The 26,788-nt window shown below is 40.7% G+C and overlaps 1 protein-coding gene across 1 annotated transcript; it reads left to right on the forward strand.

The window, feature by feature from the left end:
• The first annotated feature begins 1,041 nt into the window (after positions 1–1,041).
• On the forward strand, positions 1,042–26,715 carry map6a (microtubule-associated protein 6a). Its single transcript, XM_042499905.1, has 5 exons — positions 1,042–2,028; positions 17,485–17,698; positions 17,809–18,023; positions 24,154–24,264; positions 26,214–26,715. Exons 1-5 carry the CDS (start codon positions 1,337–1,339, stop codon positions 26,362–26,364), a joined length of 1,383 nt encoding a protein of 460 aa, XP_042355839.1. The 5' UTR covers positions 1,042–1,336; the 3' UTR covers positions 26,365–26,715.
• The last annotated feature ends 73 nt before the right edge of the window (positions 26,716–26,788 follow it).

The following is a 26,788-nucleotide window of genomic DNA, read 5'->3' on the forward strand; positions in this document are numbered from 1 at the left end:
GACTGAGAGTAGAGTGATAAAATTATTATAGTGGGGAAAACAATCATTGCATATTTAAAATTATATTACAGAATTATTATAATTCAAAGAACTTTTTCTGAGTTATTATCCTAATGTTGTTTTTTACATTCTTTTTCTTGCTTGTTTTCTTGTTTTGTTTTGTTTTGTTGTTGTTGTTGTTGTTGTTGTTGTTGTTGTTTTATCTAATTGTCGTATAATTTTCCAAGACTTTTTAACTAATTTCTTGCTCATCATTGGATCCTTTCCTCATTCGTTGCTCTTTGCCTTTTTCCCATGTTTTTGACAGAAATCGAGCACATTTGCTTAGGCCTCAAAGGGTTAAACTCTATTTTAAAATACATTTAAATTCCAGTTTTAATATATTTTTACATGATGTACTTATTGGCATATATGATGTTTTTTAAATCCCATTTTAAGTTAACCATTGATTGATGGTGCAATGTTTCATTTGAATTTGTTTATATAATTCCTCTTTTTATTGCCCCTTAAAACGTCAAAAACTGAATTGCTATTGCTTCAGTACGATCTCTGTGATACTTGTGGTCCTGTATGACTGTTAAATTGTGATTTGTAATCAGATTTTGTCAAACGATGACAGACAGAAAACGATGACTGAAGGACTAAGCGTCGTTTCTGCTGTACCACTACGCAGCGTGCGTGTGCGTAAAAACGCATGTTTTACGTCAAGCACACCTTGTTTATCAGCCTTATAGGAAATTAATATCAACATTTCATAATAAAGGCAGCAAATTTAGGTGTTTATGGCTGCAGATACGCGACGTGAAGATAATTTACCTATAATATAACAGTATGTATGTATGTCTTTAGATTTGTTTTCGTTTATTTTGCCTCGTTTTTCAATACACGATTTCAAAATAAGCATCATCATGCATTTTACGCCGCATTTTAAGCCGGAAGTTCGTTGCTATCCGCTCTGACTTGACTCGTATTTTCCTCCTCGGTGACTCCAGCTCTGTCTCCGGGATGCTGAGCAGGCGGGCGGGGCTGTTTTTCGTTGCAGTGCGCTGCCGTGGAGTGATGTAGCAAGACGCACGGGACAGAGCGGACACAGAGGGAAGCAGAGGAGACATCTGCACGGTTGCTTTTTGAAAATAAAATAGTTCAAATCTGTTTATTTTAGAAGCAAAATGGATTTACCGAATAACCCAATCTAACGTCTACAACATCAGAGCCATCCGTGCAGCCTGACACACGGACATCTTGTTTTTCTCCTGTCAGGACTCCCGAGTGCAGAGACACATTTACCCCTTATTTTGGACAAATTGCATTGTAGTGGAGCTCTGTACAGGTCAGCATGGCGTGGCCCTGTATCAGCAGGGCGTGCTGCATGGCCCGCTTCTGGAACCAGCTGGACAAGGCTGACATTGCGGTGCCTTTGGTCTTCACCAAGTACACGGACGTCTCCGAGATGCAGCACATCCAGCTGCAGCCGCCGCTCCACCCTCCCCAGGCCCGGGTCGCCATAGAAACGCAGCCGTCTCGCGCAGACACCCGCACGGCGACGCGGCCGCCGCGGAGGTGCGTCTCCGAGGAGCGCGTGTGCAGCTCGGTGATGCGCGAGGACTTTAAGCACTGGAAGGTGCGACCCGAACCGAGCTGTAAACCCAAGAACGAGTACCACGGACCGGAAACACCGTTCAACAGCGAGACCCAGTACCAGAAGGACTACAAACCGTGGCCCATCCCGAAAAGGTACGACCACCCCTGGATACCCAAACAGCCCCCTGGTGAGGAGCGCGCCCCGGACAGGTCCAGGCACGCCAAACAGCTGGCGGATGCGGACAGTGGCGTGGAGAAGAGCGCTATCGCCGACAAGGTGCAGGAGAAAGACCTGCTGCAGGGCCACGAGAGGAAAAAGAAGTCCAGTAAGCAAGAGGGGCAGAAGAAAGTTGTCCTGAAGGTGGAGGGAGAGGGCAGAGGGAGGGCGGCGGCGGATGCCCTGAACAGGCAGATCAAACAGGAGATCACAGCCGACAGCTCCTACAAGTGAGTTTATACACTGTCATCACTGCTCACCACAGAGGCCTCAGGCCTCCACGAGGGGTCACAGGGGTCATCATACTGCAGATGTCATACTTTTATTTAAATTTATTTTATTTGATAGGGAGTAATTTTACATACAGTGCTACAGTACATATACCACAAAAGGCCTGTATTCATCACAACATTTACAACTATACGCATACTGCAATATGCATACCACAACACATATGTTAAAAAACACATTCCACAATATACCAATACACTAATACGTCTTGGAAATTTTGAGCTCAATTAGCTGAGAACGTTTAAAGCTTCGGTTTGCTTTTAGGCAGCACTTGACCTTTGTTATGAAGGAGCACCGAGTGTACTGTTGTCACTGATGAAGCAGAGGAGCACCAGGCGCAGTTAAAGTGAAACTTAACCATTTATTGTGCTGAATCTAAAAGTTTGCATTCACTCACTCTGCATTCTGTATGTAAGCACAGTTTGTATTAGTGCCACAAAAATGATGTTACTTCCTTAACGCACAGTTACGTCGTAGAGTTGTGGAAGTTTAAGCAAATAAAGTCACTGTGGTTAGGTTTAGAAAAAGAAACATGTAAAAGACCTATGATAAAATGACTCAAAGTTCACACAGTTTTGAACATGCATCTTTAGAGGAAATCTGGATTTTTGAGACCTTGTTTACTCCTGTTGGCACACTGGGGTATGTGAGAATTTGGGTACATTACTTTAAAAAATAAAAATAAATTTACAAACAGTTTGTAAGAACAGTCTGAACATAATGTTAAATAGATGAGGTAACAAACACTTGTCTTAAGGGCGAAAGTCCTGTGTTTGTTGACCCATCTAATACCCCAACCTTCTTCTTTATGTAACTTTTGCTCTTTATACTACTTCCTTCTTTATCCCTGTCAGCATAATTGTCACGTAATTGCAGCCTTCATGATTACATCGGTTAAAAAGGAATTACTGGTTGATGATTACACGCAAATTCTAGTGCATTACTTTTCATAGGTATACAGTACACGACAAACCTGTAAAATTATGACAAACTTAGCAAAATGTTGCATCTTGCTAACCAAATATTCCACTAATTATTTGCTCTTGTACCAAGAGTCGCCTGCCAGGGAGAAAATCTTAAAAAATGAGGGTCAACTTAAGACAAGAGCTTTGTTGTTTGTTACATCGCTGGCCTGAGAAATGTGAATTTGTCCACTATGTTGGACTTAATTGAGGGTGACTAATTTATCACTTGGTGAAACAGCTGTCCACAAACTAATTGAAAGTCTCTAGAAACAAGTAACTCAGAGCTCCACGCAGCATTTAAAAACATCATAGAGCTGTTATTTTCCACACAGAAGGTAATCAAATTAAACAGAAAGGGTCAAGGTGGAGTTGACTGTTGGTGTTTAGGTCCGCGGGGTTAATCTCTGTCTGATTATGCAATGTTCCAGAGGATGATAGGGACTGGTGGTGGATGGATGAGCATCAAGTCACGCATGTCGCAGTGACTGTACGCATGTCTCTTGAGGATATGCTTTGATGTTATCAGTTGCATTAATGTCCTGGGAAGGCTGTTGGTTGGGAGAGTGTGAGATGATGTGATATATGAGTCTTTATATTTGTGTTTGTTTGTATTTTGTTGCTGCTGCTGTAATCTGGCTTTTGGTGGATTTTTAGAGTTTTCACTGTCCATATCTCAGTATTTATATCGAATAGTGTAATCCAGGGATACTCGATTTACTTTACTTAGAGGCCACTTCTGCAAAATGAAAGGAGGGCAGGGGCCTGTCGCAGCAGCCCATACATGTCTCTAGGATTTTAGGACATTTCTATGATTTTCAGGACAATACTTGGATTGCGGGACGTTTCTCAGATTTTTGTATGTTTCTAAAATTTTAGGACGTTTCTGTGAACTTAGGATGTTTCTAGGATTTTCTTATGTTTCTAAAATTTTAGGACATTTCTCATAGTTAATCATGTTATGGGTTTTCAGCACATTTCTAGGATTTTAAGACATTTTTTGGATTTTAGGACATTAGGAGCTTAGATAGGACCTCTGTGGGGAATGCGGGGGGATCCCCCACGAGTATTTTTTTGATAAAAAAAAGATCTATTTTAATGTTTTGTTTTCAGCACTCTGGCACTTTATGTGTACTGAAAGTACAAAAACAACTCCCAGTGTGAATGTCTTTATTTTTATTTTGAATTCGAAAGTTGTTGGGGGCCACCTGGCACCAGATCAGAGACCAGATTTGGCCTGTGGGCCATAATTTGGGTATCACTGCTGTAATCTGTAAAATGTTTCATTTGATTCACAGATTTTCAAAAAGGATTCATATTAGTATATTTTGATTCTGTGCTGTAACAAAGTGGAGATTTGAGTGGGGAACGCCGGCTGAAGTTTGATTTGTGTGGCAGAGGTGAACAGTACTTTGTGAGGTCAGTGAGAGTCTTACAGCTGTTTGGTGCTGCTGTGTCTGTATTGTTGAGCAGTCAGCAGGGTATAGCCCAGAGCACTTTCCCCCCACACGGCATGAAATGGCTGCACCGTGACAAGCAGAAGCCCATTCGACTGTCTGTCTTGGTCTGCCAGCGGAGATTTAAAGCAGGTCAGCTGTGGGGTAATGCCATGTGTGCACACAGTTACATTGCACACACACACAGAAACTAACACATAACACATGCACTGAAAAGAAATGTTTGTAAAGGTATTTTTTGGCTTGCTTTCACTTTTTCGTTTTTATGCATAATCAGTCAGGGCCATTACTGAAACTCATTTTTATCTTTTGTGTCTGTGCAAGTTGCTCAGCATGAGGTTTAGGAGTGAGCCAAATCCCAAGTGCATTTATAAGATTTGACAATTTTAGTTGTATCAAGTGTATGAAAGGCAGGAAGATGCAAACAGGAATAAAAAACATTTTGTTAGCATTCAGAGATGTCTGAAGATATGTCTGATGTATACAAGATGGTGTCATCAGCATAAAAATGGACATTGTAAGTCAATGATAATATTAATAATATAGAGTGTAAATAGTGAAGGACCCAGCACAGAGCCTTGTGGTACCTTGTATTCATCCCAAGGGAGGTTGTTTCAAAACATCCAATGCAGATCTTCTGCAGCCTAGATGGCAGAAGAAAATGTTGTATTGTACATTTCTGCAAATCACAAATACGTTATAGTTGTGTGTTTCATACGTAGCATATCATTTTTTCTAAAGTGATGCAGTGTATGAGCAGAGTTTGTCATCAGGAGGTGAAGGAGAAGATGGATGGTATGATATTAAGGCTGCTAAGCTGCAGACCTCAGGAGATCGCTGTTTGAGACCAACAAACAGCAACACTGGTGGTTATTTTGCAATTTGGCATTTCCACCAGTGTTTATGGAACCAAATCTGAGAGTTTTTCACTGACACATTGTGCATTATTGAATTTTCCAATGCCAAAAATGTTAATGTTGTGGTCATTTTATTTCTGGTTTTATACCGTTAGTTTGTGGGGTTGGAGATGTGAGCGCATCTCAAATGAAATCAACCACACATTGTCTCTGCACCATCTCATCTGTAACGTTTAATTTACTCACTGTCATTCAGCATTTGTAGAAAATTTCTCCGACCTCTTGATTTTTATGCCAATTTCTTCTCTGCTTAAGAAACTCTCAGGCCTCTAAAAAGTCTTCCTCGATACTCCTAACAGTTTTTCACCTTAGGAGTTCTCTTGAGGGTTATGACGGTTTGGGAATGACTTTTACCTTAAGCAGGAACAAGTTTAAAAGAGGAAATTCTTAGAAAATATTATAGAACTCTTTATACTAGAAAGCTTTTTGAATATGGCCTATTGAGTTGCAAAATTTGCAATCACAAAAATTGCATTTTTCCTCAAATCATTCAGCCCTGGTTGTTTTTTTTTATAATGATATGTGCTTATACAAATAAAAAATATTGCCTGATATGCCAGATTTCTTAAATATCATCATCTTTAAAGATCCTGTTTCTGGTTGTAGCAATCAGTAACTCTATGTAGTCAGTGCATGTACAGACTTTGTAGCAGGAAGCAACTGTTAATAGGGAGCCACATTCACTGTTAATTCAAAGCCAGCCATCCATTGCTTTGTGTTGGTTTGCACCGGGCCAATTACACGTGAAGTCTAGTTCCCCTAAGCTCTATTTTCTGATGTTGTTACAAACTTTCAATCGTCCACAGAGAGCACAAAGGCTCTTTTTCTGCAGCACACCTCAGAAATGCTACAGGCAACTATAGCTCTTTTCTGCCAACCGCTGTGTTAACTATTTCTTTTCCTGCCTTAAGTGGTGCAGCATTTTCCACCAACAGCCTCCCAGTCACAAGCTCCACCCAGCCTTCATGTCGCCGCCAACTCGCTGCATTATGTTCAAAATGCCATTTTTTGCATGAGAATAAGTCGCACGCCTCAAACAGCTGCAGCTGGACTCTTTGTTAATGTTTTCTTTTGCTGTAAAAGACAAAAGCCATTCTTTATCTTGTCAGCGTTATTTGTTCCATCATGCGATGCAGCTAATAAAAGACACACAAAGAGCAGATTGCGTAAAGAATTGTTAGCAAAATTACAGAGTGACAAATGAGAGTTTCATCGCCGACAGTGTGGCAGGTAGTGCAGGTTGATTGAGTTCAAGAAGGAAGAGAGAGACTGAGGCATGAATCTTTCATTTAATTTGTGTCACGTATTGCAGCACAATCTCAAGAGCTTCTTCTTTTGATTCGGTGCTCTTGTGTTTCTCACCTGGGCACTTTAAATCCTCCCTCTGCCAGACGAGGATGCTCCATCAAGTGGAAACGACTTTGTCTTTTATGTCACGTTTACATAGCCCTCCTGGCACCAGACAGTGCACTGTAAAGAGGCCAGTGGATTCGGCTGGATTTAAAAATGATCCTCTTAGGGAGCCTGCAAAGCCTCATGTTTCTACAGACAAGCAGTGAATGCAGAAACATCCCATTCTGAAAAAACGGCATGTTGTTATCTCACAGGTCCCAAACTAACTCATTAGCAGTAAAACTACACTTTGAATGATCTGCTTCCTAAAAAAAAATACCCATTTTATTGTCAAAATGTGGTACTAAAATGTCAGCTGATATCCAGGATTCTTTTGCATCAGTGCAGAGTTCTGCCTGTTAAACCTGTCGGTCTTATGTAACCAATCTAATCGGATTCATCATATCTGACTACAGTTAATTTACAGGGAAACGTCTTTGGATTTGATTCTGGATATGAATGAATTATATAAGATGCCGTAACCCAGTTAAACCTGCAGCTCAAATGAAACTCTGATCATTATTAATAACTGAAAAGCTGAACTTTGTGGCCACAAATTTTTTTAAAGCATGCAACAAAAAATTATTTTTTTGTTGTTTTTGTGCTGCAGGAACAACATGTTCTAATCCCAAGTCTTCACATATAGCTGCTTTGTCAGTGGACTTTTGGATCTACATATTATGTTCAAGGTATCCTTCAATGTCTGCTGTTGCCGTTCCAGGATGCCACTAACGACACCGGGATGTCAACAAATACACATGGTTAAGTTTAGCCACAAAAGCACATAGCAACTAATGCCGAGACGTCATCAGAAGCTACAATAATATGGGAAGCTAACACCAGGGTTCTGGGTGAAAGTCCGGGATTTGTTGGGCCCCTCCTGCTTGCCGTGTAAGGACCTTCCAGCTTTAAATATAACCTGTTACCAGCTGCATTTGTGCCTGATGGCACCTTTCGTAGCATATAATGCTGATGTGAAAGGTGGTTTTTGGCATCGGTGTCTGAGATAAATGACACAGCGTCCAGCGGGGTATCATGATGCAGCGATAGTTTCTGTCTAGTTGTGTTATCAACGATGCCGTGTTACAAATTATGCCGCCGCGCGGCATATCATACCACTGCAAAAGGTTGCTTTTGGTGTCAGTATCTTACGCCAGACTTGGGTGTGAATTAACCCTTCCATTGCATCAAAATGTTATCAGGTTTTAGGGTTTCTGTGCAGTGGAAAAGAGGCTGCCAGAGGTGCCAGACACCACAGGACTACTCAAGGGATCCTGTGTCCATGTCTCAACAGTTCAGATCCAAGTCCGATCCACAGTGGGGTCTCTGAAGGCATCAACACTGGACATTTGGGGTATTGCCATGTACTGTGGATGTTTGATCAGTTTTTGGATCTAGGGGAACTGTGCGGCCAGGTCAATGCTTTGAGCTCTTCTGCACGATCCTTGGGCCATTCCTGAAACTGTTATTTATGGTTTGGCACGGCAATTTTCCTGCAAAGAATGCTTGGAAGATGTGTGTGGGAGCCACCATTTGTACCCACTGACAATCCCCTGTTGATATTGTATGTAGTGTTCTAGCTCTCAGTGTAGCTGTTTCCATTGAGCCACAATCTGAGAGGCTGTGAGTTAGAGATGAAGCCAACTGATCCCAGAGGAAGAGGGAGTATTGACCAGAAGCCAGGCTGTACACCCGCTGACACACCGAGAAACACTGTGAGGAAGTGAGGCTGCAGCACTGTGTGTGTGTGTGTGTGTGTGTGTGTGTGTGTGTGTGTGTGTGTGTGTGTGTGTGTGTGTGTGTGTGTGTGTGTGTGTGTGTGTGGGCAGATTGATTCGCTGGAATACTGTGAGAGAAGCAGACCAGTCCTTCAGTGTTTGTCCGGCCAGCACTGTTGAAGGATTAGAGCCAGAATCACTGCGGTCACCAGCAGTAATAACTGCACAGTCTCAGCAGTGTTTTGCGGATTTTGTCACACACATAACGTTATTAGGATTTAGCCTCAACAAAAATTTAAACGCAGCACTTTGTTTTTGCTCCCATTTTTCACAGGTTTAAGATTCAAGACCTTTTTGCAGCTCTCTCTTCTCTCAAATTTTGGTTGCAAATTTGACAAAGCGGTGTGAGCAGGTTTCCTTTTCCAAGATAATCCATTCACCTGACACGTGTGGTGAATGAAGACACTGATTGAGCAGCATAATTACTGCACAGGTGTGCCTCACAATTAAAGGCCACTAAAATGTGCAGTTTTATATTGAAAAGAAGAGGATTTCACATGACTACAGCCACAGAAATAACCTTTTGTGGTCACAGATACTCCAAAGAATCAGTCAGTATCTGCTTTGACCTCAATTTTTGGTTGAAAAAAGTTTTAGTCTTTAAACCTTTAATTTAAAAACTTCATGGATTGACCACCCACAGAAATAGCTGGGTCCCCAAAAAGGTTTAGTGAATGGGGCCTCCCCAAATCTGCTATATTCAAATCAACAGATGGACGTCCTTTAGATTCTGGTTTTTGTTCAGTAGATTTCTCAGGTTGTTCGGCTGGCTGGATTTTTTTTGTTTGATTGGATTTTTTTTAAATGGTTGCATAAAAAGAGAAGACTGATGCCATTTTCAGGAGCTTGGGTTTTCTTTATGAAACAGGCTTCATCTTACCAAAGCAACAATTTGATAATATTTTTGTTGTTTTAATGAGTAATGGTGAAAATTTTGTATCAAAATAAATTGTATTGCTTATTCTTAGGATGAACATGATTATTGCCGACATTTCTGATATTTAGTGAAATGCCTCAACAGCTATTGGCTGGATTACCATGAACTTCGGGACGGATATTCGTGTTTTTCTCAGGATGCAGTGTACTAAATATGGTAATGCAGCTCATTCAGACATGGACGCCAAAACCACATTTCACAGTGGTATGATGCACCATCAGGCGGTCTCAGTTTGTAACCTGATGCGGCCGTATGATACACCAATGGATGGCATCAGTTTGAAACGCTACCGGTAAGGACATAATGTAAGGAGCTGGAAGGTCCCTATAGAGCAGGAGGGAGGGAGGGGAGATGAATGGGTCCAGCAAACCCTGGTCTTTCACCTGTGACGCCAGTGTTCACTTCCCATATGAATGTTGAACCAAACAATGATATTTTCTTCTAATCTTAACCTTATGCTTTTGTTGAAAATCCAGCGTCGGCTGCGGTACCTCAAAACGTCAATAGCAGACACAGGAGGACGAAAAGAGTATAATATGTAGACACAAAAGTCTACTGACGAAGTGGCGACGGATGAGAGCGTGTTGGGTGATCCTTGAACTTTTCATTTAATTCTGAATTCTGACTTGTCCAGGACCTGAAAAGCTAGTGACGTTCTCTTCAGCCTAAATAGTGAATGTCAGCATCTTCCCAATAATGATCTTTAACTGGAGAAAATTAGATTTGGCTTTTTTATGCTGCCTACCACTAAACTGTCAACATACTGTTAGCTGTAACTGTGTGTCAAGAAAACTGTTTGATCCCACAGTGCAGAAATTTGCAGACTTTTGTCTTTATTCTTTTCTTTCCTCACTCTCTTTGGAGAGCGGTCCAGATTGTGCCATGTAAGAGCCGGGTCGCCTGGAGCTCAGCAGTGCTGTACCCTGGCGCCGTTCCACCCCTGTCAGTTGCCAGTGTTTGGTCGTAGTGACGAGGCCTCTCTCCGCACATCCCGTCCACCACAGCGGGTCAGCAGGGTCGGCCGTCCAAAGCAGCTTTAGTCACACAGCAAGAAATATCAGGCGGTATGATAGCATTGCCCGAGACGCAGTGACTCATCTTACGAAATAACAAAGCAGGAAACGACGCAGAAGTAAAAGATAGTAATACTAAGAGAAAAGAGAGGAGCCTATTTGAAATTTGTTGAGAGATTTTATTTTTAACAAAGAAAACTTGTCAAGCTGTGACTGCAGTGTGATGGCGTGACACAGCTGATGTTTTTTGATGCATCAAATACTTTTTTTAAGCATAAATCAGCGCTATTCAGAATTGTACCATCTGTCTAAGGACAGGTTTAAATTTTTAAAGCTCTGATGGTCTCAGTTGACCCCATATTAGATAAATGGCTGTGACAGACCCGGTCCAACCTGGTTGGCTGGAAATCTTGAACTGGAGGGGGACCAGACGCAGCTGCCAGAGCAAATAAAACCTGATTCTGCCGATTTATCTGGTTCCCAGGCTATACCAAGATTATATTTGCAGAAGAAAAAGCAATTCTTTTAGATTGTCTTGATTTGGAATCAAATGACAGAATTTGCACTTTTCAGGAGTTCCAGTTTAGCTGCTTTCTCTCATTTACTTAAATGATGTAATGTGCTTTTTATTTTACTGTTATAATTTTTTAATTTATCACTATTTATAAGTATCTCTGAAGTATTGTTTTACGAATCCGGGAGATGCTGTGCTCTTTCTTTATTTTATAACAATGACAATACAGAATTGACGTAACTTTTTGACTTTGATTCAAACAGCTCGTAGAAGGCAGCAGCTTAAGACTGTTTTCTGCACTTAACAGTATGAATGCAACAATTTTGTTTACATAGTGTTTTTTAGATTTAATGTAGGAGCTAAGCTTTAAATTCCAAGATTAACCAAAAATACACAATCTTGCCAAAATGTATGCAATATGCATGAACATAGCCAAAATCATCAAAAAATGAAGAATGAAAAGCGCGTAAAATGCGTCCCTAAGGGTTAACTACATCCCAAGATATTGAGCAGAGAGATAATATTTCCAGAGCTGAAGGGAACAGCAGCCTCATGTGAACGTCTCACTGTTACGTTTTCTCGCTCATGATATATCCAGTAGCTTTACGTAACAGATACGACTCTGTGACGTGACGCCCGCTGAACCGAGGAGGCTTTTTAAACACTTAAACAAGTACCAAGTACACGGTGACCTCAGAGACACAGGCGTTATTGTTGGTACACGGTCATATGTCCATGAATAGCACCAACTGCACAGTACAGACCGGTGTTTCACTGTCAAACCTGTCTGCACTCACAATCCGCCTCTGTCTTTTTCTCACACACACACACACACACACACACACACACACTGTAGTGTCATGTGAGTCTTCAGAGCCTTGGCCTTGGACTTTGTTGTATAACCTGTCTTTGCATTGTGGCTTCTTGGCCCAGTCGAGCATTAAAAATGGACTTCAGTCGAGTTATGTAATCGCTCTCTGTGTGATTTCCACGTCTCCTCTGTCGCCGTGTCACCGTCACCCGCCCCTTTATCATAAATACTTTACTTTTCATATTATGGCAAAATGACTTTTTACGCCTCAGTTTTGTTTAACACACGAACAGCTTAAATGTTAGCGCCTGATAGCTAATTAAAGTTTAGATTAATGGGATTTAACGTATAGTTAACTGAACATCTGTTTTAATTTATAAATGTCACTTATTTATATTCTGCTGACAGTTTCAGAAAGGTTAGATGAAATATCTGAGTAACCTTTATAAATTATCATTAAATTCACATTTTCAGCCATGCATGCAGTCCATGTGTTTATGGATTTTAATAACTTTTGTGAAACTTTTACTTCTCTTTATCATCATCAGAGCAACATCTTAATTTGTCTAATATGTTTATGAGACTCTGATCAGCCTCCGCTGTGTTGTGATTCTTAGTCTACGTTAGTTTAATTAGTCTTGTCCAGACCCAGGGAGGATGTTTTTCTGTATGCCAGCCTGAAAGCTAAAGTCGCCCTGGATCCTTTGTCAAAAAGCCTGTGAGATTTTTCCATTGTATGTTGGATCATTATAAGCTCTGCGGCAAACAAACATTTCGTACTTACATGTTTTGTTCAGCAAGATAATCTTCATTAAAGGACGCCACTTTAAGTGTCTTTAAAGCCTAAAAATAAACGATATAACATAGATATAACGTAATATGTGACATGTGATATGTATGATGTTCCTCAGTCTCATTTAGCCATTTGTGAGCAACAACGTGGTTTTTTGGAATCGCCTTAAATACCTCCTCTTGTGAGCGTAAAAACTTATTTGCAATAATTGGGGGTTTTTTACTAATTTGATGTGTTTCCGTCAGGCATGTTTTATATTCACAATTTCAATTTTTACAGTTTGAGAGTTAATGGAAACCCGCCTACTGACTATGGATAAGTACCTCATATAACCTCACTTCAAAAGATCTGAACTATCCCTGTGGGACAAAAATCACACAATAGTAATAATCCCCTGAGAAAAGTATGAGACTCAGAAGTCCTGATGTTTATCGTTTCACTTCCACACGCTGTCTCATGACAACCAACCACGAGGACATTTGAGGTCTGAGCCTGGCAGCATTGCCGTTACGTTTGTACAATCAGTACAGCCAAAAGTACCATAATGTAGCATAATTTGACCATTTTTTCTCATTTTTTTATTAATTTCCAGACATGATCAGTGTTTGTGACTATGATGGGAAAGATACTACCCTCCATGCAACATAGTGTAAGATAAGATTTATATTATTTGGAAGATAAGCTTATTCTATTCTCTGATTTATTTAGGCTAATAAGTTAATTTCAGTAATGGTAAATCCATACATTATATTGTATGCTCCCCTTTAAGTAAAAATTAGAAGCTACATAATGTGGTGCATCCTTCCCCTTAAAGGAAAAGGATGGTATAGTTCGCAGTGTGTGTGAGAGGTGTGTGTGGGTGTGTGTGTGTGTGTGTGTGTGTGTGTGTGTGTGTGTGTGTGTGTGTGTGTGCGTGTGCTGGGGTAGACAGATTATCGACCTTGTTGATTGTCAATATCAGCATTTTATTATAATGATCGCTGACAAAATTAATTAAATAAAAAGTGCAAATAAAGTGTCAGCATGGGAGGAACTTTTACTTTGTAAAACCTCAGGAAGCTATATTTATTTATTCATTTTTTATCAAAATTTTCAAATTTTCGAATTATCCCAAATTCTTAATACTGACAGAAGTATTTTAATTTTTAATGTAAATGCATATCGGTTCCAAATATCAGTTATCGGTCTCATTAACTACTAATAATCGTTATCGTTTCCAGAAAAACCAATATACTCCTGCTGTTCTTCTGTTGACATTAAAATGACGGAGAAAGTGAGAAGCCATCGCCACCGTGCTTTCATACCCTCAGCCCTTAAGTATTTCAACTTATATGCTCTTGATTTGCATACTATAATTTAAAGCCTCAAGTAGTTTAAAATTTCCATCTGGAAATGCTGGAGCCAAACGTTCACACTGCGATCCAAAGTCACACAGCTCACTCTCATCGCCCTCGTCTCAGCGTAATACATTAAAAGATGTTAAATCAATGTGCCTGTCGCTGAAACATACATTATAATAAACAGGATCACACGGTCTCCGAGGCTGTTTTCCACAGCTGCCAGTTATTGATTTGATGTCTCGGTAAGACTCGGGGTTACAGATTGTTCTAATGAGGCACGGGTACAGCCTCCTGGCCTTGTGTTTTCTTGCATGCGCTCTCCGTGGTGTTGCCCCAGGGATCTGTGACTTTTTCTCTGAACCTTGGCTACAACTGCGCTCGAGCTGAATTGTGCTGCGTCAGGGAAAGTTATTTGTTTGTGACTGTACTGGAGCCACAGGGGACAACAGATAGGTGTCATCTGACGGGCCTAAAACAGAGAACTGTCTGTTTTCCTTTGGCTTTACAGCATCACTGTATCCTGTGGCAGGAGAAGTAAGACATCATAACAATTATTTTAATGTTTTGAAGGGGTCAGGTTGAACTTGAGCCAAATTTGCTGATGTGCTTTTGCTGTGTTTTAACTGCTACTTGCTTGTTTCTGGCTGTAAAAACAGGAGTAAACAAAGAAATCTGAGGTTAATTTTGGCTCGCAATCAAACAGAAGCTTCCCCATGTGACAGTTTTCCTTTTTTATTCACCTGATGACCAACGAGCCCTTCAAACAGTAACTTTTATAGCAAAGGCAAGTTTAAAGTTATCTATTTTTCACAATGATAATGTTTTTCTGTTTCATTGTGTTTACAAAACTTTGTATTGTCTTTGTTGGGGAAAATTTTGGTGTTTTTTCCTTTTTCTGTCATTACGTGAACTAACGACCCTAACGATTAGGTCACACATTTATGGATATTTCACATTATATAACGTGCAGAACAATAACAATATAATCGATAAACTGCACAAATTAATCCAAAAAGTAAACTAAATGATTGCATAAATTTGTGTAAATGAGTGTTGATTTTTGAGCAGATAATTTTCTGTGAATGTCATCAGAGATGAGTTTTACTGATATTTTTAAGATCAGATAATCCTTTATTAGCCCCACAGTGCGGACATTTGCATTATTAGAGCAGCAGAGAGATATCAAAGTAAAATATGTGCAAGATAAAAAGAGCAAAAAGAACAATATAAATAGTAAAAAACAAAATGCAAAACTACAAATAGGAATTGAGCAACAAAAAATAGAAATAGAGCAAGAAGAATAGTGTAAATACTAAAAAAAGAAAAAAAACAAGAAACAGTGGAAAAAATATACACACCAATTGCACATGAAAAATAATTGCACATTGTGATAAATTGCACAGTAGTTGAGGTGCTGTTGGTGTGTGTGGTCTACTGGGAGCAGTACTGGTTCTCCAGTCTGACAGCAGCAGGAAGGGAGGACCTGCAGAATTGCTCCTTCACACACTTTGGGTGGAGCAGTCTGTCACTTTTTAACGAAAATATCTGTTTGTGCTGTTTCAGCAATTATACAATCTTTATAGGCATCTGTTTTTTTGACAAATTCAGTGTTGTTTTATCTCCTTAATGCCTGGACATTTTTCTGTTTGTGGGTTTGAGGACTTATATGCTGAAGATGGCAGGCAACAGGAACTCAGTTACTTTTTATTTCTAAGAAACAGCTACTGAACATCACACAATCGATCAATCAAACAAGACTGGACTGAAAAGCAGAACTCAAATACAAAGTAGTCTAACGAGTGGATGAAGTGCAGGTGGAGGAAAAGGGCAGAGAAGCTCGGGTGAGGGGAAAACGGTGAAGAGGCAGGAGAGCGGGCAGGGAGCCGAAACTGAGCAGCAGGAAGGACAAACGAGGCTGATGCGGGACAGGTGTGTAGATGAGTACATGGGGGGAGGGGAACAGTCAACTGACATCCAAAAACCAAGAAAACACCAAAAGACAGAGTAACAAATGAAGGCAACTTAAATGAGTCTTAAACAGACACTTAGTCCAGTCTTCCCAACAGTCCAAAGTAATCAGGACACAGCAGACTGTAACAGGGTGTTTTAACTGCATATTTTCTAATTTAGAACGAGGCCGTTTAGAGAGTGAAAGCTGTGCGCTTAAACATGTGTTCAGGTCTTCATCGTGAGATTATTTTGAGTTTTGAAATAATAATCTAAACTTTAAGAATTATAAGTGAAAAACAGAATCGACTACCGCACACTGAAGAACTTTACTGTGAATTTATTTAGGGGGAGCATGGGGTTTTTTGTTTGTTAACTTTTTGAAACCGCAACATTAGCATAGGGAAAAAAATAATAATAACAACATTTTTGAAAATATTTTACAGAATTATTATATTTTTCTTTTTAAACTAATTTTCATGTGATTTTCTTGTACTTTTTTTAAAAACTAATTTGATGATAATTTTTGGGTCATTTATAATTTGATGTTAATTTTTGGGTCTTTTTTTTTTTTTTTTTTTTTTTTTTTGCTCAATCCAATTTGCTCAGATATCAAAGGCTTAAATGAGAAAATAATCATCATATTAACCAATAATTAAAAAAAAGTTGCTGCCCTCATACAACAGAAATACTGCAGATTAACACAGTTTCTGTATCTGCAGTGTCAGTTTGCTTGAAATAAATGGATGCTGTGTGAAGCACACTGCAGAGAAAACTAAAAATGTGCAAAATATCAAGAGAGTGATGCAGTGTGATGTATTAAAGTAAATTAATATGCAGCTGGTATTAAGCTGCTGTGGTTGCACTCTGTGGCACACTTATCCATAGGCCTATAAATGTGGAGAGACTGATATAGAGCACATGCTGCAGGCCAGCCGGCTCTGTGTGAATACCACGCTGCTGACCTTCTTCAGAACTGCTGTGTGAGGACTACAGAGTATCACACCACTACGCTGCGGTGCAGACCTCCTCCCACCTGCAGCACCTCTGACATGCTCGGCTCTACAGGAGTAATGCACCACTTCATCTCTACACACAGATTACAAAGCTCATGTCATGCCGTCTAAAATATCTATTTTTGAAAAGGTTTTCTTTCATGATGCTCCAACAAAGAAGGTTTTTTTAGACAGTCGGCAACAAAATACAGACATATATACACGCCAGAGACAATGTAGAGGCTCAAAATAATCACTGATTTGCATAATTATACCACAGATATTAGCCACAAAACAAAAGAAAAGATTGCACACAAAATATTAAAAAGATATGATGAAGACGCACAAAAGCAACACATTCTCATCCCAACTCATGCATATCGCCACTGGGTTGTATGATGTTTTGTTGTTATTTTCTTTTCTTTTTTTTTGTTCTTTCCTTCTTTTTGGGGGATGGGTGGAGGTTTGATGTATCTATTGTAAATTGTTGCATAAATAAAGTGATTAAAGTCATTATGTATTTTCTCTCTCTCACACAGAACTGAGTACAAGGCGTACAGAGATGTGAAGCCGGCCAAGATGATCCGGGCCAGGTCCCAGTACCTGCCGCCAGACGAGAAGACGAGCCTAGAGACCAGCTACAGCGCCACCTTCAAGGGTCAAGCCCCGCTGCAGCCTGCTGACAACAAGGCGCTGGAGAGGAGGAGGATACGCAGCCTGTACAGCGAGCCTTACATAGACCCCACCAAACAGGTGAGGCCTAGTTTGTTTCTATGGTGACATCAAATTCTTGCCATTCTCATCTCATTGCACAACACAATTTTTAGAGTAAAGCTCAGGAGTCTCATTTCCGACATCCTTAGGTTGACAGGTGTAGTGTCCCTCGCTCTAAACCCAAAAAGTCTGGAGCCGCAGCAGCAGGCCAGGGCAAGCCAGCGAAGAAAGCCAAAGATAAGCAGAGCGCCGCGCTGAAGGGCTCCAAGAAGACGACCTCGGAGAACCAGCCCGAGAACCGGCCAGCGGTGGGGGACAAGGAGAAAAGTAAAGAGATGAACAACAAACTGGCTGAGGCAAAAGAGTAAAAATCATTTAGCACTACTTCTCCTTTCATTTCTTATGTTTTCGGGGGGAAAACAAACACAGAGGCTGCAAAATTAATTAAGGTTCTCATCTTTATTCTCACCTTCCTTCCCCCTCCAGTCTTCTTCTCTTCTCTGTTCAGTCTCTCCTTCTTCTTCTCTGTCCTCCTTCACTACCTCTTGGCTACAATAAGATAACGGGGCTTAGACATGACATGCCATTGCTCCTCCCACCTCACGCTATATAAGACCGCTATAGTGGGCGGGAGCGTCCTCCTCCTCCTCCGCCATTTGATGCCACCCACCACCCCCACTCTGCTTGCCTCCATCTCCAGGTTGCCATGGCTACGAGCTGCCTGGCTATGCAATGAATGGCTCTCGTTGCATGGGCCCACCGACAAGCAATCCTGAAGCTTTGATCGGCTGAGCAGATTGCTTTGTTGACTTTATCAAGGATTTGCTTTTTTCCCCACTTTTTTTTTTTTTTTGCAGAAAAGATAATCAAATTGGCACTTTGGATTTCTGCACAAATTAACAAAACATCTTGAAAATCTTTGATAAATGTCCCGCTTGATCCGTCTGATCCATGGCTTGTTTTGTACCTGCTCTGTCATCTCTGCTGCGGCTCTCTGTTCATGGAGGGCTCAGAGTCTGTCGGACAATATCACAACGCTTTTGTCAGTGTCTCATTTTTAACCCTGTATGTAGGCTACGCACAGTTGTTTTTAGTTCATCTAAAGAAAAACTAGTCTGGTGAGACCATCCGGATGATGTGAGCTCAGCAGTTCGTGTCGCTCTCTGAGAATGTGTGATTAACGACACAGTTCATTCATTTATATAGAAACAGAGCGCTCAGTGTCTTTGAACAGCTCTCTAATTTTATTGCAGTGCGTCAGATTAGATTTACAAATGCACCCTGTATCAGTCTGGACTCTCTGCTGCCCCAAACACTATGTTGTTTCGAGCTGCACTCATGGGGGGCTCCACCGTGCATCGAGAGATTTGGCGACATCTGCAAACCAGTGACCGAAAAATCGGATTTCACGTGGTTATTTGCTGTTCAGACTTCATTAAATCAATCTGGATACAATCTGGATGTGACAAAAATCGGATATGGGCTGGCAGTCTGAACAAAGCCAAAAGCACCAACACCAGAGGGACAAAAAAATGTCATTTCTCATGTGGAGACTACATCGGCTCGCCGAGTTTGGGTTTCTGTTTGGTAGTTATCACTATAGCAGCTTGTGTGCACTATTGAACCACAATTCCACATGCCAATTCTGCTGCTCATATTTCATACATTCAGCATCAAATAACCGCAGACCTCCACGTGCTAATGTGCATATCATAAGTCATTTGATGAATTATTCTACACAGTTTCTTTTGCACATCAACAGGCGTGTTAGAGACGCAATGCATAAGAATCAGTTCACACAGCTCCACAGAAAATTGTAAATCTCTTAAAATTTCTCCTTGTGCTAATGACTCTCTCATGTCTGGCTGTTCCTGTCAGTCTTTCACCTGGTGAATCCATCCTAAACACTGTTCGGTAACACAGGTAGATTGTTTGACTTTGATGAGCAACATGATGTGATAGAGACTGTTCGGGCTTTGAACCCAAACCCATCCAAAGTGTCTGACAACAACTGGTTTCCTCCAAAACAAAATTCTCTCCGGGTTTCCCAAACTGCCAGCGCTTCATGATGCAGAAAGCTTCATGAGGTTTTAATCCACTCGCCTACAATATCAGTTCTTTCTGATCCCACCTCATGTCCAGAACTACTAAAATTGTGTTTGGCACACTGCTGACACACTTGGCAGAGCACACCTGACTGCGACCTGGTCGCACCGCTTCGTCGATGATAATAGACCCTGTGATACCTTCTTGTACGCACAGAAAGTGCAGGAACAAAAAGTCTTGTCCCCCCTTTTCCTGCACCCACAGCCCTACTCCACAAATACATTGTTACGTTAGACAGTACATGTAAAAATTACAGTGTATTTATATCTACCATTTGTGTGTGGCGTGTACCTCACTGACAACAATAAGGTTTTTTAAGATACACTGGCAGCATGTTTTGCCATTTCTCATTCAGCAGCTAGCTGCCTCTGGTGAATACCAGATGGCAGCATCCTTATTGTCTGTCTGAAGCATTGTGAACACCGAGCTGCATGGCTGTGATACCCAGCTTTGCAGCCCCTCGCATTTAGTCCTCGATTAGTACAATCAGTGGCCAAACAACAGTGAACATGGGTTTGTACCCGGGAACATTTTCATCACCATCAGAGCCAATTAGCCAAATCCAGTTGGAAAAAGAGCAAAATAGTCTTTTCCTTCAAGGAACTCTGCAAGTGCGTCCTTTTCAGTTAGTGCTGGGTTTACTCTACTAACATTAGAGTTTGCGCTTGTTGCTTCAAGAGCCGAAATTAGTGTTTAGCAAGTCTGCATTTTACATCATCAACTACAACACCTTCCCTCATTGTCTGTTTACGCTGTCAGTTACGGTGCAGATTATTTCTGGAAACTGTTTGTGGTGGCAGGGAGTCCAGACACGTCATCAGGATGGTCTCACCAGGCTAAAAAATAAAATAAAATAACCACCTTGTTCTCCCATCCAGCATTTGCTCCTTTCACGTGAAGCCCATTCATACAGTTGTATTTTAGTCATTTCGTAACACCCAGTTCGCTGCCAGCGAACCATCTGGGTCACACTAAACTGATTATGCATTAAACACCAGTCATTTGCATAGCAGATGAGTATTCCCGCTAAACTGTCGTGCAGCCGTAATGACATTTAACATCAGAGTAACAACATTTCTCAGAATCAGAGAGGGAAGCGGAGCTGGAAAATGTTGTGTTGAGTGGTTCAGGTTGTATTCTGTCTGCCAAAGCACACAGCCTGCAGAGCTGTCAATCTCTATAGCCATAATTCACTGTAATCACCTCCAGGGTGGTCTTTATTTACAAGACTGATCTCTGCAAAGCTTCACAGCAGTTATGCAATTGCAGCACACAAACACACACCTCCTCGTGGCTTTTTTTTTTTAAAAAACGCACTCTGCCAAGGGTGACCGTAACCAATATGATTAGGCTGCCATGGGACGATAGCAGACAGACAGCTCATATTGCTGCTTAATAGCACTTTTCGCATAACCTTTTAAGACTGAGCTGTATGGATGAAGCACAGATTCCAAATAAATCCTGAACAATTCACTGCCGTTTCTGAAATATTTTTTGCAAGGATGAGAAGTTTTATGTCATTTTCTTTATATGCTGCATTTCGTATTCATCTTTTGTTGTTTTGCACCCCAATAAGGGCACAGTGATGTGATGATAAGTGTAACTGCTTCTGTTTTGGCTCCCAACATTCATTACTCTACGTTTCTGATTCCATGTTTTACTTGTTTTGCTCTAAGGATGAAAAGTATGTTGGTTTGATGAGGTGTAGTTTATTTTAAAACTGCTGATTGAACGCTGGAGTTACTTTTGCTCGAGTTAAACATGGTGGTGCTGTGTTTGTGTGTAGGAGGTATCTATAGCAAACCAAAATAAGCTGTAAAGCCACCCGTTTTTAAATTATGGCTTAAAGGGATAGTTTACCCCAAAATCAAAAATATGTCGTTTTTTTCCTATTGCCAATAGTGCTATTATCACTCTAGATTGTTTTAGTGTTAGTTGCAAAGTGTAGAGATATTGGCCTAATTAGTCAGTCTCTCCTAGATTTTGCAATGTTGCAATCTAAACAATTTACGCAAATATAGCCAATCTCCAGGAATTCTACTTTACTACGAATTAGACTTAGTTTAATGTACGGCGGCACACAGCATATTGATCCGCTCCGCCCCTTTCTTTCTCTCTGTTTATCATGGTACTACTGCTGTAACTGCTGTAACACTTACAGTAACTGTTAGTAGTGGTCTCTCTCTCACCTGACAGTGAAGCTGTGAAGTGCACGGTGTCTCTGTCTCACCTGATGCTGAAGCTGTTGGGGGTCAGGATCCCGGGCTGCCCCCCCCCAACAGTGAATCTGTGAAGTGCACGGTGGTCTCGCTCTAGTCTGTGTCTGCCTCGTCTGTTACGTAGCTTAACCTTTTCTTCCTGTCAATCTCTGTCTTTAATCCTTTAATCAGGTCAGCTCGTTTCATCTCAGTCGACCTCACCTTTTCTAAATCTTCCTGACTGGGTCTGATTCATATTGCAAAGAAAACTTTGAACGAGCTATTTTTAATATTTGTTTTATTTTATGCCAAAAAAATGCTTTGAAAATGCATCATATCATAATGTACAGCCTATGTTTATTGTAATTTTAAAAAACATGAGCTCTTATTGAAAAACACGTCTTAAAATATTGCAACTAGCATCACAATATTTTAGGAAAGGCTACCGCAAAACAGGCATTTCATTCCACAACAATCACAAAAACAGTCTGCAAAATCCTGGACGGACTGCTTAGATTTTATGCTAACTTCCTGTAACACAGTGCTTTCGGTCTGTCTGATATCTGCTGCAAAAGTTACATTTTGTCAACGTACTCAAGACAATTGTTACACAAAACAAACAGACACATTGGAAATTGACTTTTTGTTTCATACATACACAGAGATAAAAGGAAACAAGGCTTTAATGATATCATCCTGGTGGTGCTAGATGAGCCAGCAGTAGATGCAAGCTTCCCTCTGCGCGCTGATACAGCGGGCAGGGGGAGTTAGGTAGAAAGAAAATAGTTCCTACAGAAAACTGCATCGCTTTCGAGTTATTACAAGATGGGGTTTTTTTTTACCTCTTTGAGCACCACAAGCCGAGTGCCATCTAGTTCCATTATATTTGTAAAATATAATGGAACTAGACCAAAAGCAATCTAGATTGATAAAAAGCACTACAGGTAAGCAGTTTTGTTATGTTTATTTTGGGGTGAACTGTCCTTTTCAATCCAGATTTCCTTAGTGTGATGTGTTGAAGGGGACCATGAAGTAAGTTGTATTGTAATTGTTTATCTGTTAACACTAATTATAACCTCTGTTGTATATAAACATAGTATATTGTAGCGGGGCAACATGTTGACTGAGTCTGCACTCGGTCCAAAGCATCCAGCTACTTTTACTAGCATATATATAGATACATCATTTTTTCTTTGTTTTTTGGAATAGAAGAGCACTGTACAGTCTTGTCATGGGTCGACCCATCGTTGTGCTCCAGACACACACACAACCTCACTGTTCTCATTAGCTTCTCAGCATCCTCCATCCTGATTGGACGGCTGCACCATCTCTGTATTCTGTGGCGTCCGAGACCATCACCACAACCACCGTGTCTGTCCGAGCTGAGCACGTGCCCCATCAGGGATGAGGGCCTGTCTCGTTAGCATTTTGCAGCCTTTGGTTGGGGGATGCTTTGTCATGTAACACGAGGGAGGGGGCTTGTAGGGGCAGTAAATGTTGTTAGCACACCACACGCACCCTGTGCTATCTTTGTGATTATTAGGCAAATAAGGATAGAAAGTATGGTAAAGAAAGTTATGTCTTGGGCAAAAAAAAAGAAAAAAATTGACTGTGACGTGCTTGTGTTTCTATCTGCTTGCTCATATTTAATGAAACATTACAAATAAATGCAAAAAAGCAGAAAAAAGCAGTGTCTTCTTGCTTTTTTTCAAAAAGATTAGCAGTTGCAGGTATCTGTCCCAGTTTCTCCTGTCCCAGTCTGTCTTTGTGAGATAGACAACATTGAATAAATCCACATGGAAGAGAATTTTTTTGCTCTCACAACTTCTTTCTATGCTTATCCAGCCACGTTCTGGCATGAGCTCTGACATCCTCTCCAGGTCCTGCATGTTGCCGTCACGTGAGAACTGAAGAATATATTATTTTTGCATCGTGTCTCAAATATATTCCAAGAACTCATCCGACTTTTAGAGCAACATGCATGTCGAAGGATGTCCAGACACTCATTCCAGAACAAGATGTCATGTGCTTCTTAGGCTTCTAGTTAATGTACAAATGATGCTCTTTTATGCAAAAAAAAAAAAAATCCACCCACAAATGTGTGATATGATGCTGAGATCATATTGTTTTTTTCTCATGCTGTGTCCAATTTGTCGTGTGCTAATGAGTGACATTCTGATTCATTTGAAGGGTTGTGCTAAAACAGTACCACTACATACAACTCTGCCAGCCAATCCGAGATATTGGCTGGGTGCAGACTCTAAAGCAACACCTGTGGGGCTGTGCACTACCCAATCCCAGGTAATCGATCACGAGAGCAGTGAAAGGAAATAGACCACGAGCCACAAATGCCACTCATTCCCATTCATACATGCTCATAGAGTTTCCGTTTGTTTTCTATTACAGTGGCACAGTTTTGTTTCACCACATTATCTCTGGTCTACTCCTCAGGTCATAGCCGCTCTGTATATTTCTCTTCCATATGGACACTAGAGTTAGGGGAGGGTGAATGGGGCTGTCTGACTGCCTGCCGTCACATCCACATACATGTATGGTTCCTTAAGGTGCCATTTCTTAAGGAGGCCCCAGGTTTAGCCCAAACATCTCCAACCATCCTTGAGCCTCGGCCGCTGTATCGCACCCACTCTTCATGGTTACAACAAACTGCATGACTGTTGAATTATCCGCCCGGGCAAAAGAGTGGAGATTACATTCATTTATGAGGCAGATCACCCATGTAATCATGTTATAAACTGTAGCACTTTGCATCCAACCCAGTCCCCAGAGGAAAATTATGGCATTGTATGTTAATGCAAACATAAAAATATGTATCATTATAAAACTGGTTGTGATTTAGTCATTGCTGTTTTTCCAGTGGCTTTAAGACCCAAATGTGGGTGTTTTGTAGCAACCAGCCACTGTTTATTACGCAGCATTGAAGGCACCAAACAAGTTGTTTTGTAGTGACCCATTGTTGTTTTTTTCAGTAACTTTTTAGGGAGCAAACATGGGTGTTTTGTAGCAACCGACACTGTTTGTTTAGCGGTGTTTCATAGCGACCAGTCACTGTTTTCCAGACGACTTTTAGGCATCAAAATTTAGTGTTTTGTAGTGACAAATCCTTTTTTTTCTAGCTGATTTTTAGGCGCCCGGTGTGGGTTTATTGAAGTGACCAGTCACACTGTTAAGGCACCAAACAAATCGTTTTGCCATTGTACAAATTGATTTTTCCAGCACCAAACATGTTTTTTTTTTTTGTTTGTTGTTGTTGTTGTTTTGCAGCGCCCTTCACTGTTTTCCAGCAGCTTTTTATTGTGCTTAAACCTAATCATGTTATTGTTGAAATATACTAACAAATGCTAACATATAACACATCCATGATTTGCAAAAACGTGCAATGCCAAAAAAAAAAAAAAGTTCTGGTGATTGGGTTGCATCTCAGCTTGTTGTCATTGACAAAAAGTTTCAGATTATGTTTACATTATAATGTTTTTCTTTTTTTCCCAAATATGTCTTTTAATGCATGCTGCCACTGTTTTCTGTTGGACCTGCAATCTGATGTTGTGCTTAATGATTTGGTCTAGACTTTGAGTGTTAGCTTGGATATAAGATGAGGGGTAAGTATGAATGGAATGAGGGAAGCGGCTCTGCTTTGGAAACACACAGTTCAAAGGAAATTGTAAGTGCATGTTAATGATCTTCACTCTGATTTACTGCTATTTGATTTACACTGAAATTTGATTTGAATTTGAAGTGAACTGCATCCTGTAGCTGTTTTTTCACAGAACACCCCGAGACCCTCATTGCACCATTGGCACCCTGTAGTTCATAATGTCACTGTGACTAATTGAATGGGTCAAAGTATTGACTGAAACCAATAGCTTGTATTGATCCAAATGCAAAGCTGTCCAATGTGTTGTTAGAAATAGATTGAAAGCTACTTTATATGCGTTTTCCCATGACTCAATGGATTTTATGGTCTTTTTTCAGTATATGTTACATCACTAATAAGTCACTTGCTTTTATTAAGTTTGCCGTGAGGCATTTTTATGTAATACTAATACATAAGCAACTGATGTCGCAGTTTTCAGCCTTAAAACAGAGCTCTGATATTCTGATCTGAAATGAGCGGTCACAGGGTGCTCAGCCCAAATATACGCAATGACTTGTTCGCCTGAGAGAAATGCCTCATCCCGTGTCTCTTTCTGTCTCCTTCTTCTCTGGTATCATAATCATGTGCTGCCTCCTAGAGATGCTAAGGACGAGGTTCTCCGACCCAGTCATCATCATTCCCAGGGTGCTGCTGGAGGAGAACCACCACCACCACTGCTGGAGAGACCCGAGCCTCGGAGGAGCGGCGGAGTCGTACGCTTTGCCCTAGATGTGAACCAGACTGAGTAGTTCTGCCTGTCAGGATGAAGGCAGATACACCTCATACAGAGACTGCTGCTCTGTACTGTAAATATCTAGTATTTGCAACTAAGTTGGAGTAGGAAAAGAGGTGAATCCAATAAAAAGAAATCTGCTATTCACGAGGAGGCCCACACATTGGAAACACGCATGTTTGAAACAGCTTAAGCTCATAGCTGTTTGACCCATGGCATTATTGCAACGGTGCTACATCATTTTCTGGTTTCATGCAATTTCTTTTTAAAAGAATTATGTCAACATCGTTAGAAATACCACGCCATAAAGTGCTTATACAACAATTATTTAAAACATGTACTGTAAATTGATCAGTTTTAGTGTAAATAAAACAACCATAAATTGCAGATTGCCATAATGTATTGTAGTTTTTGTTGTATGGTCATTGTGTGGTGTGAAA

Source organism: Plectropomus leopardus, chromosome 13, assembly GCF_008729295.1.
Source record: "Plectropomus leopardus isolate mb chromosome 13, YSFRI_Pleo_2.0, whole genome shotgun sequence".
Classification (NCBI taxonomy): domain Eukaryota; kingdom Metazoa; phylum Chordata; class Actinopteri; order Perciformes; family Serranidae; genus Plectropomus; species Plectropomus leopardus.